The sequence below is a fragment of the Nicotiana tomentosiformis genome, chromosome 1 (genome assembly GCF_000390325.3).
Source record: "Nicotiana tomentosiformis chromosome 1, ASM39032v3, whole genome shotgun sequence".
In the NCBI taxonomy this organism is placed as follows: domain Eukaryota; kingdom Viridiplantae; phylum Streptophyta; class Magnoliopsida; order Solanales; family Solanaceae; genus Nicotiana; species Nicotiana tomentosiformis.
In genome coordinates this window covers 104,288,026-104,304,223 of record NC_090812.1, presented here as the reverse complement: position 1 = coordinate 104,304,223, position 16,198 = coordinate 104,288,026, and the positions used below count along the sequence as shown (strand labels likewise).

Sequence of the window (16,198 nt, the reverse complement as noted above, 5' to 3'; positions counted from 1 at the left end):
AAGCAAATACTCGATCAATATGACCTGCACCAGTTCTTTGACCGTCGATTTAGTGGTGTCGAAGTCATCAAGGGTTATAAAAGGCCTGGGAACCCCGTAGTCATCATCTCCATCGGTCCCCTGCTTCTCCGGTTGGGTTGGGAAGCGAAACAATCCAAGTTAGCTATAAGGAATTTAACAAGTTTTTTCCTGAGCTCGGGACTTAACCCCGTTCCCAAATATACCTTTTGATCGAAGCAAATACTCGATCAATATGACCTGCACCAGTTCTTCGACCGTCGATTTAGTGGCGTTGAAGTCATCAAGGGTTATAAAAGGCCTGGGAACCCCGTAGTCATCATCTCCATCGGTCCCTTGCTTCTCCGATTGGGTTGAGGCTTCTTCCTTGGCGACCGAACCCAGACCTTTTGTCGTTGTAAGTACGGATATCAGGATCACCTCTTCGATCGCGAATATTTCCTTTGCGGCTGGTTGTTCTCCGTAGATTGTTTTAATCCCTCCTGGCATTGGGAATGTCAACACTTGGTGCAGAGTCAAGGGTACTACCCTCATGTTGTGGATCCATGGCCTCCCGAACAGAGAATTGCACCTCATATCTCCTTCGATTACATAGAACTTGGCTTCTTGAATGACCTCGGTGGCGTTCACCGATAATGTTATCTCCTCTTTAGTGGTCTCACATGCCATGTTGAATCCATTTAGAACTCGGATTGCAGGCACAATTTGATCTCGTAGACCGAGCTGTTCCACGACCCTCGATCTGATGATGTTGGCCGAGCTACCTAGATCAATTAACACACGCTTAACTTGAGATTTATTTATGAGTACAGATATTGCCAATGCATCGTTGTGGGGTTACACGATCCCTTCAACATCCTCATCATTGAAAGACAAGGTTCCCTCTGGCACGTAATCCCCAGTTCGTTTTTCCCTTGTGATGGATACTTTGGTGCACTTCAGCATCGACCTCTGGGGAATGTCAACCCCCGATGATCATGTTAATGACGTGCTGAGGTTCCTCCTACTTGATGTATTTATTAGAATCTCTATTCCTGAAATGATTCTTAGCACGATCGCTCAGGAACTCTCGGAGATGACCATTGTTGAATAGCCGAGCTACTTCCTCTCTTAATTGTCGGCAATCCTCTATTCTGTGGCCGTGAGTGCCATGATATTTGCACATTAGGTTAGGGTCCCTTTGGTCTAGATCGGACTGTAGAGGTCGAGGCCATTTAGTGTTTTTGATGCATTTGATGGTAAAAATACAATGGCGGCGACGACGATGTTAAAGTTGTACTCCGATAACCTTTGAGCTTCCTTAGGCCCGATGGGCCTCTCGAAACTGTTTTTGCTCATGAGTCCCCGATTGTTTTGATTTCGATCACTCCTCCTTTTACTTCTCACATGGTTTTGCCTAGACCCATTACTTCTTCGGTCTCCATTGTATGGCTGATACCGATCTCTGTTGGATCTTGGTTCACGATGAACGTCTCTCTTGATTCCGTCGACGGCTTTGATAGGATAAACGGACCCGGAAGGGGCCCCAAGCTGATCATATTCGACCTTGATTTTTGATTGATACCGGTTATGCACGTCGACCCAAGTAATAGCCGGATATTCTACCAAATTTTGTTTCAACTGCAGTAAAGCCAATGAGCTTCGAACATTGAGTCCTTGGTAAAGGCCTGAATGGCCCAATCGCTCGCGACCAGAGGCAAGTCCATCCGTTCCATTTGAAGCCGGGACACAAATTCTCTGAGCATCTCATTATCTCTCTGTTTCACTTTGAAAAGATCTGACTTCCTGGTCTCGACCTTGATAGCCCCCGCGTGTTCTTTTATAAAGGAATCTGCAAGCATAGCAAACGAGTCAATAGAATTAAGAGGTAGGTTTGTGATACCATATCATAACTCCATTTGATAGAGTTTTCCCGAACTTTTTCAGCAGGACATACTCGATCTCATCATCCTCCAAGTCGTTCGCTTTGATGGCGCACGTGTAGGAGGTCACATGCTCATTTGGGTCGGTTGTTCCATTGTACTTAGGAATCTCGGGCATGCGGAACTTCTTAGGGACCGACTTCGGAGTTGCGCTCGGGGGAAAAGGTTTTTGAACAAACTTATTGGAATCCAAGCCTTTTAATATTGGCGGAGCTCTTGGGATTTGGTCGACCCTGGAATTGTAGGTTTCCACCTTTTTGTCATTGGCTTCGGTTTTCTTCTCTCTCGATTCTACCAATTTTGTCAGCTCCTCGAGCATCTTTATGATCTCGGGGTTGTTCCCCGATTCATTTTCATTCGGCCTCTCCGTGACTGGTTCACTTCTGCGGGTGACTTCTCGGGATAGCTCAGGCTCAATTCTGATCGGCGCATGGCTTTGGTTCTGCAACTGGGCTATCATTGCATGTTGAGCTTGTAATATTTCGAAGATCACCCATAAATTGATCCCATCACCTTCACCCCTGTGCGTATTTTGGGCAATCAATCGGACTTTCCTACGGACGTTGTTCTCAGGATCGGTAGGTAAATTTGCCTTGATGGCCACATGCGAGCTAGCGTCGATCGGGTCCGCAGCTGGAACTCCGCCGAGATCGACGGGGGCACCTCGTTACCGGGTGCTACATTGTTGTTCTCGCCATGGTGGACGGATTCCACATCCACATTTAGAGGGGTAGACTGGGAGTTCGACATTTTAAACTTTAACCTGGAATCAAAGATACTCCAAAGAACAATTGTAAAATAGGATGTGTTATGGGAATTTGTATCAAATTGCCGCTATTATCCTTAGCCTCACGGTAGGCGCCAAACTGTTTACCCTCAAAATTAGATAATAATTAAATTTGTAAGTGGTTTTAAGGATACACGGATTAATTTGATACAAAGTGATAAATTAAGCCAAATTGAACAAACAAAGGTAAAATGGATTCAAACCACACGAGGAGGAATATTCACCCTTGATTCGGGCTCGCTATGGCCAACACTGATGAACAAGAGAAAAAGCTAATAACAGAGAAAATAATATTATATTGCTTTTGAATGCGTGTTACAATGGATCTCATGAATTATCAGACCTCCTTTATATATTAGAAAAATCCTACTCTAGGTACAACTCTATAAAAGGTGAAAAATCCTCTGATTAACTTATTGCCGGTTCGTCATCGATACGTGCCGAGATCCCTGCCGTGATATCCGGTCAGTCAAGGATATAACGACCTTCCATTGGTCGTTCTTGATTGCCCGAAAATATTCTTCGAAGTCGTTTAAGGCTAGGACCGATTCCGAACCATAACCCCGATATTCTCGTGAGAGGGCGTCATGCCCCCGGATTCTAACTCGTTGAGACTTTTGCCTCGATTTTGATCCCCTGTCATCATGTCTCGAGCTTGGCTTATTTTGTCGGAGACCGTGGTGTACTATGAGTCCGGTTTTACCCGAATACACATTGACGATTTTACGATTTACTGTAATTAGGTTATTAATTAGTCAATTTCAAGTTATCATATGAAATTTGATATAGAATGTTACCTACTATTGATAACTTGATGGGAAACAAAATTTACATAGTTAATGTATAAAACATAAGCTGGTCATTAAACCCTTCCCTAGTTAAGAGCAAGAAATTAAAAACAGACAACTCACTGAAATTTCAGGCAATTGCGTTTCAAATAATTAACCACTCATAATCGTGCAACTCTCAAGGAAAAGCCGTGCTCTCCCCTTCCCCTCCATTTCTTCGGAAGCATGTTATCTTATTTCACCATTAAATTCAATTCATATTTATATTTATGCAACATGTAACATGTCTTATTTTCAAGATTGAAATTTCATATATCATGTAGATTTACCTGTAGTTTGTAGTTGTAGATATTTTTTGAGTGCCTTGATGATTTAAAAAATTCCCTCTACAAATGAAATATATAACCTAAAACTTTTTTTTATTCAAGAAATTGATTCCAAGAAAATAAAAAGGAGCTAGCGAACGATTACTATACGAAAGAGAATAAGAAAAAACCAAACAAACTTCTTTATTACGCATTTTCGAAACAAACAAACTTATTCCTCGAACATATATATCGTCGTCGAATGTGACCAAATTTCAAAATACAATTGTAGGAATGCAGACGTCCACACACTTAGTAGATAGATTTATTTTCATATAGTAGTACATCTCAAAAGATGTTTATCTTCTCAAAATTACTCCTCGATAGATATAACAGGATCAAGTGTAATAGGAGCACGGATATTAGGCGATTCAACAATATTAATTAAATCATCAGCTTGACCTTCCAAATAAGCCTTGAGAAATGCCACAAAAAGCCCTCCAACAGTCCTTCTCATAGTATCCGTTGATCCCTTTCCACTTTTCATCATCCAACGACTCAAAGATGCCGTTCCATCATCCAACATATCAAGATGGCCATAATCCTTAGCCAAGAAATAATAACAAGGAGGCTTACTCTCGTTGAAAAACTCAGCATGATTTACCCCATTTGGTGCGCCAGGTGGACACATACCCAATGCTCGTTGGTTTGACAAGCCGCCACCAATTACAGCCACGGGAATTGATTGATCGAAACTGTAAGGAATAAATTGGAGAATATTGGGAGAGCATAAACAGGACGTAGAAGATCCTGCTACTGGATCGATTCCGAGGAGTGCTGAGATTTTGAGACCGGGTTCTAATTGGGTTGCGTTTGATGTGGAGCTGCCGCCGTAGCCTAATGCTAGGGCGAATGCTGTTTTGCCACCACTGCTGTGGCCAGAGACGGCGACTTTCTGGAGGTCCGGAAAGACTTTCTCCGGCAGGACGGAGTCTAGGTTGTTGGTTGATAACCACTCTACTATTTTTCTTGCGTTTTTCACTTCCCGGCTTTGGCTTGCCATAGGAGAAAACTGCAACAATATTTAAACAAAATTAAGTCGAAACAAATAAGCTAATGGATTGGGACTTCAATCTCAAAGACCAGTGACAATATATTCTTAGATAATGATAATCCAAACGTTGGGACATAATGAAAATTTTGGTGTGTTTGGTATAACAAATATTTTCCAAGATGTGTTCCACATGAGAAAGTCATTAAGTATTTGAACTTCATATTGATTTATTAAATTGGGTTAAGGAATGGATGCAGTTTGATCATATCTATGAACCAAAGTGAGATCAATCAGTTTTACTTCGCTATATACTGATGAAATCAATATGATGAATAGTGGCACAGTACTTAAATGTAATCTTTTTGTTTGAAAAGCAAAAAAGAAACCATGAGAAGTCCAACAGCAGAGCTCAATATATATAGGTACCTGAGGAGCGACGATGATATATTGATGGGAAGAAATGTGTAGAAGGAGGGATTTGTAGGAGTTGGGCTGGAGCATGAAACCATGGAAAAAGAGTAAAACGGGATAGGATCCTTGTGTAGTGGGCGAAAACACTAGCAATGGACATGGCAGAAGATCAAAGAGAAATGAGCGCTTGACGTTGATTATCTCAACAGCCTCATCTCCTACTTGAAAATCTAATGCTATACCATCATCCCCTACCTTCTTTGCCATCTCTCTCTCTCTCTCTCTCTCTCTCTCTCTCTCTCTCTCTCTCTCTCTCTCTCTCTCTCTCTCTCTCTCTCTCTCTGTATACGTGCTTCTGTTGCATGCAGCAAAGCCTCTTGATTTATAGTGAATGCAATATATGAAACCTTAGCTTGGCAGTTAATGAGCTTAAATGGGCAAATCTACCTCACTGACTCAATCGTTAATGTTAGAATTTCCTTTTCCTTTTTCCCTCCCCATCCTAAGTCTTTTAAAAATAAATAAATTATAAGTCCATGACCTGATCATTAAGATTTTCCCAATTAATGCCAAAGTAATATAGTGTACATCTTTTTAACAAAAAAATGTAAGTCCGTGACTTGAGCCTTGTAAATTTGCAGTTTTATTCCTTCTTCTGGTGACTCAGAGAGAAAACCTGAAGGTAATTACATTGAACCCCTGTTCTGAAACGGATCTAGTTTTACGTATTTTTACCATGCAAATGAGGTCGCAAAAAATTGAACTTTCTTGCTTGCTTCTTAACGTGCTTCTTTGTTTTAACGTTATTAGCAGAGACGTGCGAAAGCTGTCAGAATATAATTCAACTTTGTTTCTCGATATTTGTCTAATCATATCTCTAGTTTTGCATATTTTTACCAGGCAAATTAATTAAGTCTGATCATTAAGTCCTTATATGGCTGGTCACTTGTATTTATTTGAGTCATTTCTTATCTTTCATTTTCCCTAACATGTATACTGATTTAAAATTTTCCAAATTTTCTTTTTCCAAGAAATCGGAAAAGGAAAAGAAGAACATCTTTTTAGAGTTAATTTATAGTTCCAAATATTTGATGCATGACATTTTGAGTAGTTAGTTTGTAGTATTTGATACTCTTTCCATGTTTCACGAATAATTGAACCAGCAAGCGTTTATTTTTTGCCATTTGGACGGTTGGACCAATTCTTCGTAAACCGTCGATTTTAAAGTTCTAAAATTTTAAAGTATCATTTGAAAATACATATAGAAAATGATTGAAAATGAAATAGATTTTCAGATTTTATTTTATTTTTTAAATTTATATCCAAACTCTGTATCATTGCAGTCTGTATCTTTATAGTCCAATTTTACCTATAGCAGAAAAAAGAAGGAACTAATCGTTTATCACATGTTATTGTCGTAATTAAACCAATTTTCTGGTGGTTTGGAGTAGGAAATATTGCTCAGAGATATATGGTTACTCATTTTTTTTCCTTTGTAAATTTTACTTGTTAATAACGTACGGTTATGTCCACGTAAGTTTGCACACATCAAGGGCGGCTCAACAGATCTCGGGGCCTAAGACGAGATCATTTTCGGAGGCCCTTAAATTTATTTTATAAAATATTTACACTAACAACAAAATTTATTTTTAAATAACAAATAAATCATTTAAGATAAAAAGTGAATTTCAAAAAACAATTTAGGAAAAAGAGCACAAAAAATAAAGCGGTGAATTATCGAATATTGAGGTCCAGAACTCAAAGTAAAAATTTTGATTCGGCTATCATCACAAACAAGAAAAAAAATAAAATAAACGTAGATAACGTAATAACTTAAGTTTTGAGTATTGACGGTGTAAAAAATATTTACTCCGTCTTATCAATTTAAATGGTGATTGTAGTTCATTCTATTAAGTAGCACTTATGGGTGAATATCTAAAATAAATTATAAATAACCTAATATAATATGTCGAATTACACTAAAAGAAAATTGGTGGATGAATGCTTTTGTGTTCATGTTGTTTCAGAGAACATTATAAAAGAAATTTATTATGTTGTCAATATATATAATTTAATTCCTATATATAAAAGATAAAATTAAAATTGAAGAGTGAAGCAACAACAACAACAACAACCCAGTATAATCCCACTAGTGGGGTCTGGTGAGGGTAGTTTGTACGCAGACCTTACACCTACCCTGGAGTAGAGAGGTTAATTCCGATAGACCCTCAGCTCCATCCCTCCAAAAACTCCCCACCTTGCTCTTGGGGGGACTCCACAACCTCTTGGTTGGAAGTGGAGGGTGCTCACCACTGGAGCAACTCACTCTTGTCAAATATACTAATTAATGAGGGAAGAAAATTATCATAATTTATAAATTTATTGTATAAAATAACCTCAATCAAGTAACAAAAAATATATTGTAACACTTTTCTTTATTCTAATTATTTATATAAATTATATAATATATAACTCTGTTTTAAAAAGTGTTTCTGGGGCGAGCCCCAGGGCGAGGCGTACCAAAAACGCCCCGGGGTGATGGTGTGGGGCGAAAGTCTCAAGAGGCGTACGCCCCGCAATTTGGGGCGTACGCTCCGCAATTTGGGGCGCACGTCCGGGCGTTCGGGGCGCGATTTTTTAGTAAGGAGTAAGCCCCAGAGACTTTTTCAAATTAAAATAAAATTTGTTGAATTAGTCCTTCATATAATACCCAAATTCTCAAAAGTCAGTTTGGTAATTACTCAAAAGGTTTAAAAAGGAATTCAAAAGTATTAAATTTAAAAGTAAAGATCTTTTTTATTGATTTAAGCCCTAATTCATAATTTTTTCAATATTTTATCTTGTCCGCTAATCTGCTAATATCTCATAAAAGCAACGAATATTTAATTTTTTTTACAAATACAAAGAGAACTACATTCTTCTTCATAGCAGCAAATTCAAAATTTAAATTGCAGGTTAATCATTCTTTTTGTTCCTTCATATAGAAAACTTTATTCTTTGACTCAAATTATTTGTGCTTGTAAGTAACGTATAATAGATTGTTTTGATTAGTTTTTTGTGGGGATGGAGCACACATATATATATATAGTTTTCTTCAATATTTATGCAATTTTACTTGTTTATAAATATTTACTGTCATTATATCATTTTATAAAATATTAAAAAATAAATACCTATGAGGCTTACGCCCCACGCTTCGGGGTTTACGCCCCGCTGAGGCATATGTAAAACGCTTCACCTTACGCCCACACCTTTTAAAACACTGATATATAATAATAACAATAATAATAATAATTTAAAATAAATTTAGGGCCTTCAAAATTTGAGGCCTAACTTGTCAAAGCCTTAGAGCCGCCCCTGGCACACATTTCGGCTAATGTTACCGAATACTTATTACCTCCTAACTTTGTCAACCAAAGCATAAACAATATGGTTACTCATTCTTATAGTTCTGTTCATGAACTAAAATTGGCAGCGTAATAATTGTCCTAACAATTTTTAGTGTGTACTACTGGCCAAGATTCTTACTATTAATTCCGATGGTCCTTTTTATTGTGTCAATTATTTTGCAGACATATTCTCATAATTGTTGTGTTTTCACTAAAATTGACATTGTAATTTTTCCCCATCGAATTTAAGTGTACAACAAGATACTCTGTATTTAATCCTGAGGGTCCTGTCGACCGTTAATTATTGTCGAATAAGTGACCTATGCCCCCATAGATAAATGCTTAATGTTTCTCCGCGAATTTGTTTATTGCTTTTTAGAATGTGTAATGTTTCATTTTAAAGTTAGGATTAGTCTAAGTTACTTGACGATATTTTTCCAAAAAGAACTTAATGTAAAATTAAGCAGTTGAAACTATTTGAAGCAAGACATGAATTTTTACTATCTTTGTCGGGGTTTGGTTGAGCAACTATTAGACCAGCAATCTGAGGAGAGTACAAGATATAGTATATACATAATTAAAGCACCCACCTTTTTGTGTATATATAAAGTTACCCCGCGGGGGGTCTGGGTAATGTTGCAGTCATTTATTGTAATATAAAATAAAACAGGGGACTTGGCCTACCTCATAAAACTTACAACACAGATTGGGGGAACATCTAAATCTACGTCTTCTTCCTTACAACTACCTAACAACGTATAACTTAGCTTAAAATTTTGGCTTTGTCCTATCTAGCTGTAATTCTAGGCAGCTGCTATATTTGTCGCGCTAAAAAGCACCCTTCACATCTCTAGGAAGCTGCTGGAAAGCACAAAGAACTTGGCATGTGCTTGTGTGTAGTACGTAGTGGAGACATCAAAATTTTAGCGTATAAGCCCATATAAAATTTGGGCTAAACCATAATTTCAAGACACTACAAGACGACTATTAAAATTCTAGGAGTTTTGATAAAGGGTGAAAAGTGCATGTTTTGAGTGTATTTGTGTTATTTTGTATATGAGTTGCGGGAGTTCACATCGCTTTTGAAGTGAAAACATGCTCATTACGTGTTTCTTTTGTGTAGGAACAAACTTGCGCGAAAGGATCAAATGAGAGAAAAATTAGTGAAAAAAGAGTTGAAGAGAAAAGTCCCGGACAGCGAAGCGAGGTTCGTTTTGCCAAACCGGGACCGGAGCAGAAGAAACCAGAAAAGTCTCGGATAACGAAGTGAGGTTCACTTCGTCAGACCGGGACCGGAGCAGAAATAAACTCAGCTTTTCTAATCCGAATTAGGAGAAGCCAATTCGGCTCAACTCAACCCTAAACCATATAAATATGAAAGTTAGCCACTTTTGAAGAGAGAGAAGACTTTGGAGAGGAAAGAACACGTTTAGAGCAAGGAGAATGATTCAACTTCACATTTGTTTCTCTTTCTTCCTAATTTTCCATTGTTATGAATTCTAATCTTGTATTTGTGCAAACAACTATGAGTAGCTAAATTCTCTTCTAGGGTTTGATGGAACATATTGAAGGATGATTTTTCCACCGTGTTTAATATAAATTTGCCATTTACTTTTCTCTACTTGTTTAACTATACTATTATTGTGGTTGGTTGAAGGGCAGTCAATTGATTGTGCCTATTTAGTGTGTACTGCTCGAGAGAGAGTATGCATTTAGGTAGTTGTTGAACAACACTACTCCTAACGTATTTGAGAGATCAATACTGAGGGTTTAAAGGCGGGATTAGAGATAACAAAACCTTGGTGCGATCGTAGTGAGCGGTGAATTAGTGACAGTTAGCGTAGTTCGAGAGAATACGTCTAGTAAATTGTGGTAGTTGCTCGTGAGAGAGCTACGACACTAAAAGTACCCACAATCGGTAGAGAAGAATTAGGCAAATTTATAAAAAATATTGCGGGGGAGATTCCGACAATAGGGGAAATTAAAACCCTAGACTTTTCCAATCTTGTCTACAATATTTGCTTTGTTAGTAATAAAATTACAGCTTTATAAATACTTTGTTCTTAGTTAGTAAACACTCAAACTATTATTTTATATTTCTAAAGGTTGATTATTTGAATTCTCACGAAATTAGTGGTTGTGATTAGTAGGTTAATTCTCTGTGGGATTTGACTCCGGACTTGTAAATCAGATTATATTTGCAATGACCGCTAGACCTCTTAGGAGGCATAGCTGGGTGTGATCAAATTTTGGCGATGTTGCCAGGGAGTTAACGACGTTATTAATTACGGCTAGAATAATAGCTAGAATTCGTAGTTTAGTCAGTTTTCTCTACTTGAAATTCATTATATTGAAACTCTAGCGTTTGTAATCTTGTATGTTACATGTGCATGCCTACAAACTCCTCAAGAACTGGTTAATTGTGCGAAGCATTACCGGACCCTGAGAATGCTTTCAAGGCACTAAATCGAGCAAACAAGAAAGACAAATGACAACAGAACTCAACAGAACGAATCGAAATAGACATGGGGGACTTCAATGACAATCAGAACAACAAAAACATTACAAATGACCCGAACAATCAGGGTGTGACACCTCTTGTGCCAGAAGCAGTCTTGTATGATTGGGTACAACCCACCACTGCAAATATGGAAACCGCAATTGCAGTCCTTGAGATACAAGCAAAATCATTTCAAATCACAAACAACATGTTACATTTGTTGCAGAACAGGGGATTGTTCTCGGGGTCTTACATTGATGATCCTCGGCAGCATCTGAAAAATTTTCTATCGATTTGTGTCACGCAAAGGCAATCAAATATGACACCGGAAGAAATAAGCATGTTGTTGTTTCTATTCTCAGTGACGGGAGAGGCTCGAACTTGGCTAAATTCGCTCCTCATAAACTCCATCACTGCCTGGAAGAAATTAGTCAAGCAGTTTTTGAACAAATTCTACCCACCTAATAAGACTACCAAGCAAGTTGATGAGATCTTCAGCTTCAGGCAGAAACCAACAAAAACATTGCAAGAGATGTGGGGGAGATTCAAAGGGATGCTGGTTAAGTGTCCACAACATGGCATTCCGGATCAGATGTAGGGATAAAGGTTTTACATGGGGTTGGCAGATAGCTTGAAAGCCAATGTTGACGCTTCAGTAGGTGGAGTATTTTTTAGCAAGTCATTTAGAGAGTGTAAGATTTTTCTTGATAAAATGGCTCAAAACTCAAGATAGATGACAATGGACTCTACAATCACTTAGGTAGTTCACTCAGTAGCCCTAGACCCAAACAACTCCATGGCCGAGAACATGGCACTATGATAACGCAATTGAGTATCCTCACTAAAATGATTGATGAGTCGGGCCAAAAGAAGGTGCACATAGTTGACACGACTAATGGAGGCTTATGCGCACTGTGCAATGAACAACCATATGTGTGCCCGTAGAGTGGTGAAAGTTACAATCTAAACTATTAAGAGAACATGAACTATGTGGGCAACAATGTAGGCCAGAGTCAAGGTGGCCAGAATTGGGGGTAACAGAATCAACAGTATATACCAGCACAACAACAGTACAATAACAACAACAATCCTTGAGCTATGCGACCACAGAGTCAAGTCGTGCCTTACCAAAAGGCAAAAAGGATACAATCAGCAAAATCAATAGCTAGCTTATCAACAACCTCAACAACAGATAGTAAGACAAGATGATGGGTTGTGTAAAATTAAAGGAATGATGCAACAATTGATTGGGTCAAATGGAAAAATGCAAGGGAATGTTGAAGCACATGACTCAACGATAAAAGGCATTAAGATTCAATAAGGGCAGATATCTATGGCTCTGAATAATCATCCCCAAGGGACACTACCTATGGACATACATGTCAATCCGAAAGAGCAGGGGCTGAAGCACCTGATGGCGGTGAGTATGAGAAATGATAGAGATCTTGATTTAGAGCAAGAAATTGCTCGCGATAACCGACCAACTAAGATACTTGTGCCAGTACCAATTGAGGTAGATGAGTCAACTAAGCTAATTGAAGTAAGAGTGCAGCCAGCCCAAGAGGAACTAAACAAAGAAAAAGAGGTTACAAAGGAGACTGAGAAAGTGTAAGAAAAGGCATTAGAAAAAGTTTCTTATCAAGATCTAATTCAAGTCACAAAAAAGAAGCGACCGCCAGCACCCTTCTCGCAGAGGTTGGCCAAATATCAAAAGGATGAGCAATATAAGAAATTTATGGAGATGTTGAAGCAGATTCAGGTGAACATTCAATCGATTGATGCCTTTAGGAGATGTCCGGTTATGCAAAAATGATGAAGGATTTGATGTCTTGCAAGTTCGACTTTCAAGACTTGGCAACTGTGACACTAGCTCAGACCTGTAGTGTTATTGTGACAAGACCTATAGCGAAGAAGTTATCTGATCTAGGGAGTTTCATATTTCCGTGCACCATAGGCACCTATGCTTTTTCCAAAGCATTGTGTGATTTGGGGTGACCATAAACATAATGCCCTTGTCTATCTATAAAAGGTTAGGCATTAGAAGGTAAAGACCCACATCTATGTTACTATAGCTAGTGAATGGTGAAGAGGCCATCAGGTATACTTGATGATGTACTTGTGCAGGTTAGAAAGTTTGTGTTTCCGGCATATTTTGTCATTCTGGATTGTCAAGTTGATGAAGAGATTCCCATAATTTTGGGGAGGCCATTCTTGGCCACAGGGGAAGCTCTGATTGATTGTGAAACTGGGGAGCTAAATATGAGACTAAACGATGAAGAAATAATGTTCAATGTGCAGAAGTTTATGCGGCGACCTAATGAGTTTGCTAATCGCTCTCTAATTGAAACTGTGGATGTGATTCTGGGGGAGGAAGATGAGGCACTCAATGCAAAAGACCCCCTAGTAGCCTGCCTCATAAACTTAGAAGAGGTAGATGGTGAGGACTTGGCGGAGTGGGTTTTGGCTCTTGAAGGACAAGGATACTGGAAAAGAGAGCTCGAATTCGAGCCTTTAAACTTAGAAGAAAGAAAGACCCCTCCAGCTAAGCCATCAATTGTAGAGCCACCACAGTTGGAGCTAAAACCGCTACTGTCTCACCTTAGGTATGCTTTCTTTAAGACCTAGTTTGACATTACCTGTTATTATCTCATCTGGTTTGTTAGATGTGCAGATAGAACAACTTTTGCAGGTTCTAAAGGAGTGTAAGACTGCAATTGGGTGGAGCATTGTATACATAAAGGGTATCAACCCAACATTTTGTACGCATAACATTCTACTGGAAGATGGGCACAAACCTTTCAGAGAACATCAAAGAAGGTTGAACCCTAACATGAAAGAAGTGGTGAAGAAAGAAGTGATCAAGTGGTTAGATACGGGAATCATCTTCTCTATCTCTAACAGCAATTGGGTTAGCTTAGTTCAGTGTGTGCCAAAGAAGGGTAGAATGACTGTAGTGCAAAATGAGGACAATGAGTTGATCTAAAAAAAAATCATATGATGGTGAATCTGTATGGATTACAGAAGGTTGAACAAGGCCACCCGAAAAGACCATTTCCCACTGCCATTCATTGATCAGATGTTAGATAGATTGGCGGGGAGGTCCCACTTTTGCTTCATGGATGGATACTCGGGGTATAACCAGATCTCTATTGACCCAGAGGATAGAGAGAAAACTTCGTTCACTTCTTCGTATGGCATCTATGCCTTTCGAAGAATGCAGTTTGGCCTATGCGATGCACCTGCCATATTCGAAAGGTGCATGAGGCCATCTTCACAGGTATGGTAGAGGACATAATAGAGGTTTTCATGGATGACTTCTCAGTGGTGGGGAACTCATTCGATGATTGACTTATGAACTTGAAAAGAGTATTGATGAGGTGTATGGAGACCAATCTGGTATTGAACTGGAAAAAGTGCCATTTCATGGTAGATGAAGGTATAGTCTTGGGACACCTAGTGTCAAGTAAGGGCATTGAGATGGACCATGCTAAGGTTGATGTAATTGAGAAGTTACCTCCACCCATTTCTGTAAAAGCCATAAGAAGTTTCCTTGGTCACGCCGACTTCTACATGCGGTTTATAAAAAAAAATTCTAAAGTTTCTAACCCTTTATGTAAATTGCTTGAAAAAGATCACCCCTTTGTGTTTTCTGATGACTACAGGGTAGCTTCTGAGGAATTGAAAAAGAGGCTGGTGACTGCACCAATCATAGTGGCACCTGACTGGGAGCAACCTTTTGAGCTGATGTGTGATGCAATCGACTATGTTGTGGGACCAGTTCTTGTGAAGCAAAAATATAAAGTCATACATCCAATCTACTATGCAAGTAGAACCTTGAGTGGTGCCCAACTAAATTACACAGTGATCGAGAGGGAGATGTTAGCAGTGGTGTTCGCATTTCACAAATTCAGGTCATACCTGATAGGCTCGAAGGTAATTGTTTATACTGACCATGCTGCTCTCAGGTACCTAATTAAAAAGAAGGAGACAAAGTCACGCCTGATTCAATGGGTGCTACTGCTGCAAGAATTTGACTTGGAAATCCATGGCCGAAAGGGAATGGAGAACCAAGTGGCTGATCACTTGTCTAGGTTGGAAGGAGCAGAGAAGAAGGTTGAGGTGGAAGAGATTGTGGATACTTTCCCGGATGAACGAATGTTAGCTACGAGCCTTGAGGTAGTGCCATGGTATGCAGACATTGCAAACTACCTGGCGAGCAATATTATCCCCTGTGACTTTTCCTCTGTTCAAAATAAAAAGGTTCTTTTATGACTTTCACACATATTATTGGGATGATCCTTATCTGTTCAGGATTTGTGTTGATAACATGATCCGAAGATATATCCCCGAGATAGACCAATCTTCTGCTTTACAGGCTTGTCATGCATCCCGATATGGTGGCCATTTCGGGGGATTAAGGACAACTGCTAAAGTGTTGGAGTCGGGCTTCTACTGATCGATATTGTTCAAAGATGCACACCTCTAGGTGAAGGGTTGCGATGAATGCCAACGGGCCGGGAATATTTCTCGCCGACATGAGATGCCTATGAACCCAATTTAGGAGGTGGAAATGTTTGACCTATGGGGAATTGATTTCATGGGACCTTTCGTCAACTCATATGGCAACAAGTACATACTTGTAGCAGTGGACTATATGTCAAAATGGGTGGAAGTTGTGGCACTCCCTACAAATGATGCAAAGGGAATCATTGGTTTTTTGAGAAAGAATATATTCACCTGGTTTGGCACTCCAAGGGCAATAATCAGTGATGGAGGCAATTAATTCTGCAACCGACCTTTCGCAAAGTTGTTAGAAAAATATGGTGTTCGCCACAAGGTTACCACCCCATATCATCCACAAACAAGAGGGCAAGTGGAAGTATCGAATAGAGAAATAAAGAGTGTGTTGACAAAGACCGTGAATGCTACAAGAGCGGATTGGTCAAAAAAGTTAGACGATGCAGTATGGACCTATCGTACCGCTTTTAAAACTCCAATTGGCATGTCTCCATATAAACTGGTGT

At 39.2% G+C, this 16,198-nt stretch overlaps 2 protein-coding genes across 3 annotated transcripts; one reads left to right on the top strand and one right to left on the bottom strand.

Moving 5' to 3' along the window:
- Positions 1-4,000: 4,000 nt before the first annotated feature.
- On the bottom strand, positions 4,001-5,712 carry LOC104085961 (chlorophyllase-2-like). Of its 2 annotated transcripts, XM_018767247.2 has the most exons (3): positions 5,635-5,712; positions 5,301-5,570; positions 4,001-4,892 (listed from the first exon to the last, which is right to left on the bottom strand). In XM_018767247.2, exons 1-3 carry the CDS (start codon positions 5,647-5,649, stop codon positions 4,194-4,196), a joined length of 984 nt encoding a protein of 327 aa, XP_018622763.1. In that variant the 5' UTR covers positions 5,650-5,712; the 3' UTR covers positions 4,001-4,193. The 2 variants fall into 2 exon arrangements, with proteins under 2 accessions (XP_018622763.1, XP_009588380.1); XM_009590085.2 differs by lacking the exon at positions 5,635-5,712 and having other exon boundaries at positions 5,301-5,625.
- Positions 5,713-15,233: 9,521 nt separating this feature from the next.
- LOC138908126 (uncharacterized) lies at positions 15,234-15,957 on the top strand. The gene is made up of 2 exons (XM_070198769.1): positions 15,234-15,434; positions 15,736-15,957. The coding sequence occupies exons 1-2, from the start codon at positions 15,234-15,236 to the stop codon at positions 15,955-15,957; spliced, it is 423 nt and encodes a 140-aa protein (XP_070054870.1).
- The last annotated feature ends 241 nt before the right edge of the window (positions 15,958-16,198 follow it).

What these genes read in the sequence shown, in the direction of transcription:
- LOC104085961 (XM_018767247.2), bottom strand. An exon ending in ATATCATCGTCGCTCCTCAG is followed by an intron (nt 4,893 to 5,300) that starts GTACCTATATAT and finishes ATATTGTTGCAG; the next exon opens with TTTTCTCCTATGGCAAGCCA.
- LOC138908126 (XM_070198769.1), top strand. Translation starts at nt 15,234, where the DNA reads ATGGAGAACCAAGTGGCTGATCACTTGTCTAGGTTGGAAGGAGCAGAG. An exon ending in CCTCTGTTCAAAATAAAAAG is followed by an intron (nt 15,435 to 15,735) that starts GTTCTTTTATGA and finishes AACCCAATTTAG; the next exon opens with GAGGTGGAAATGTTTGACCT.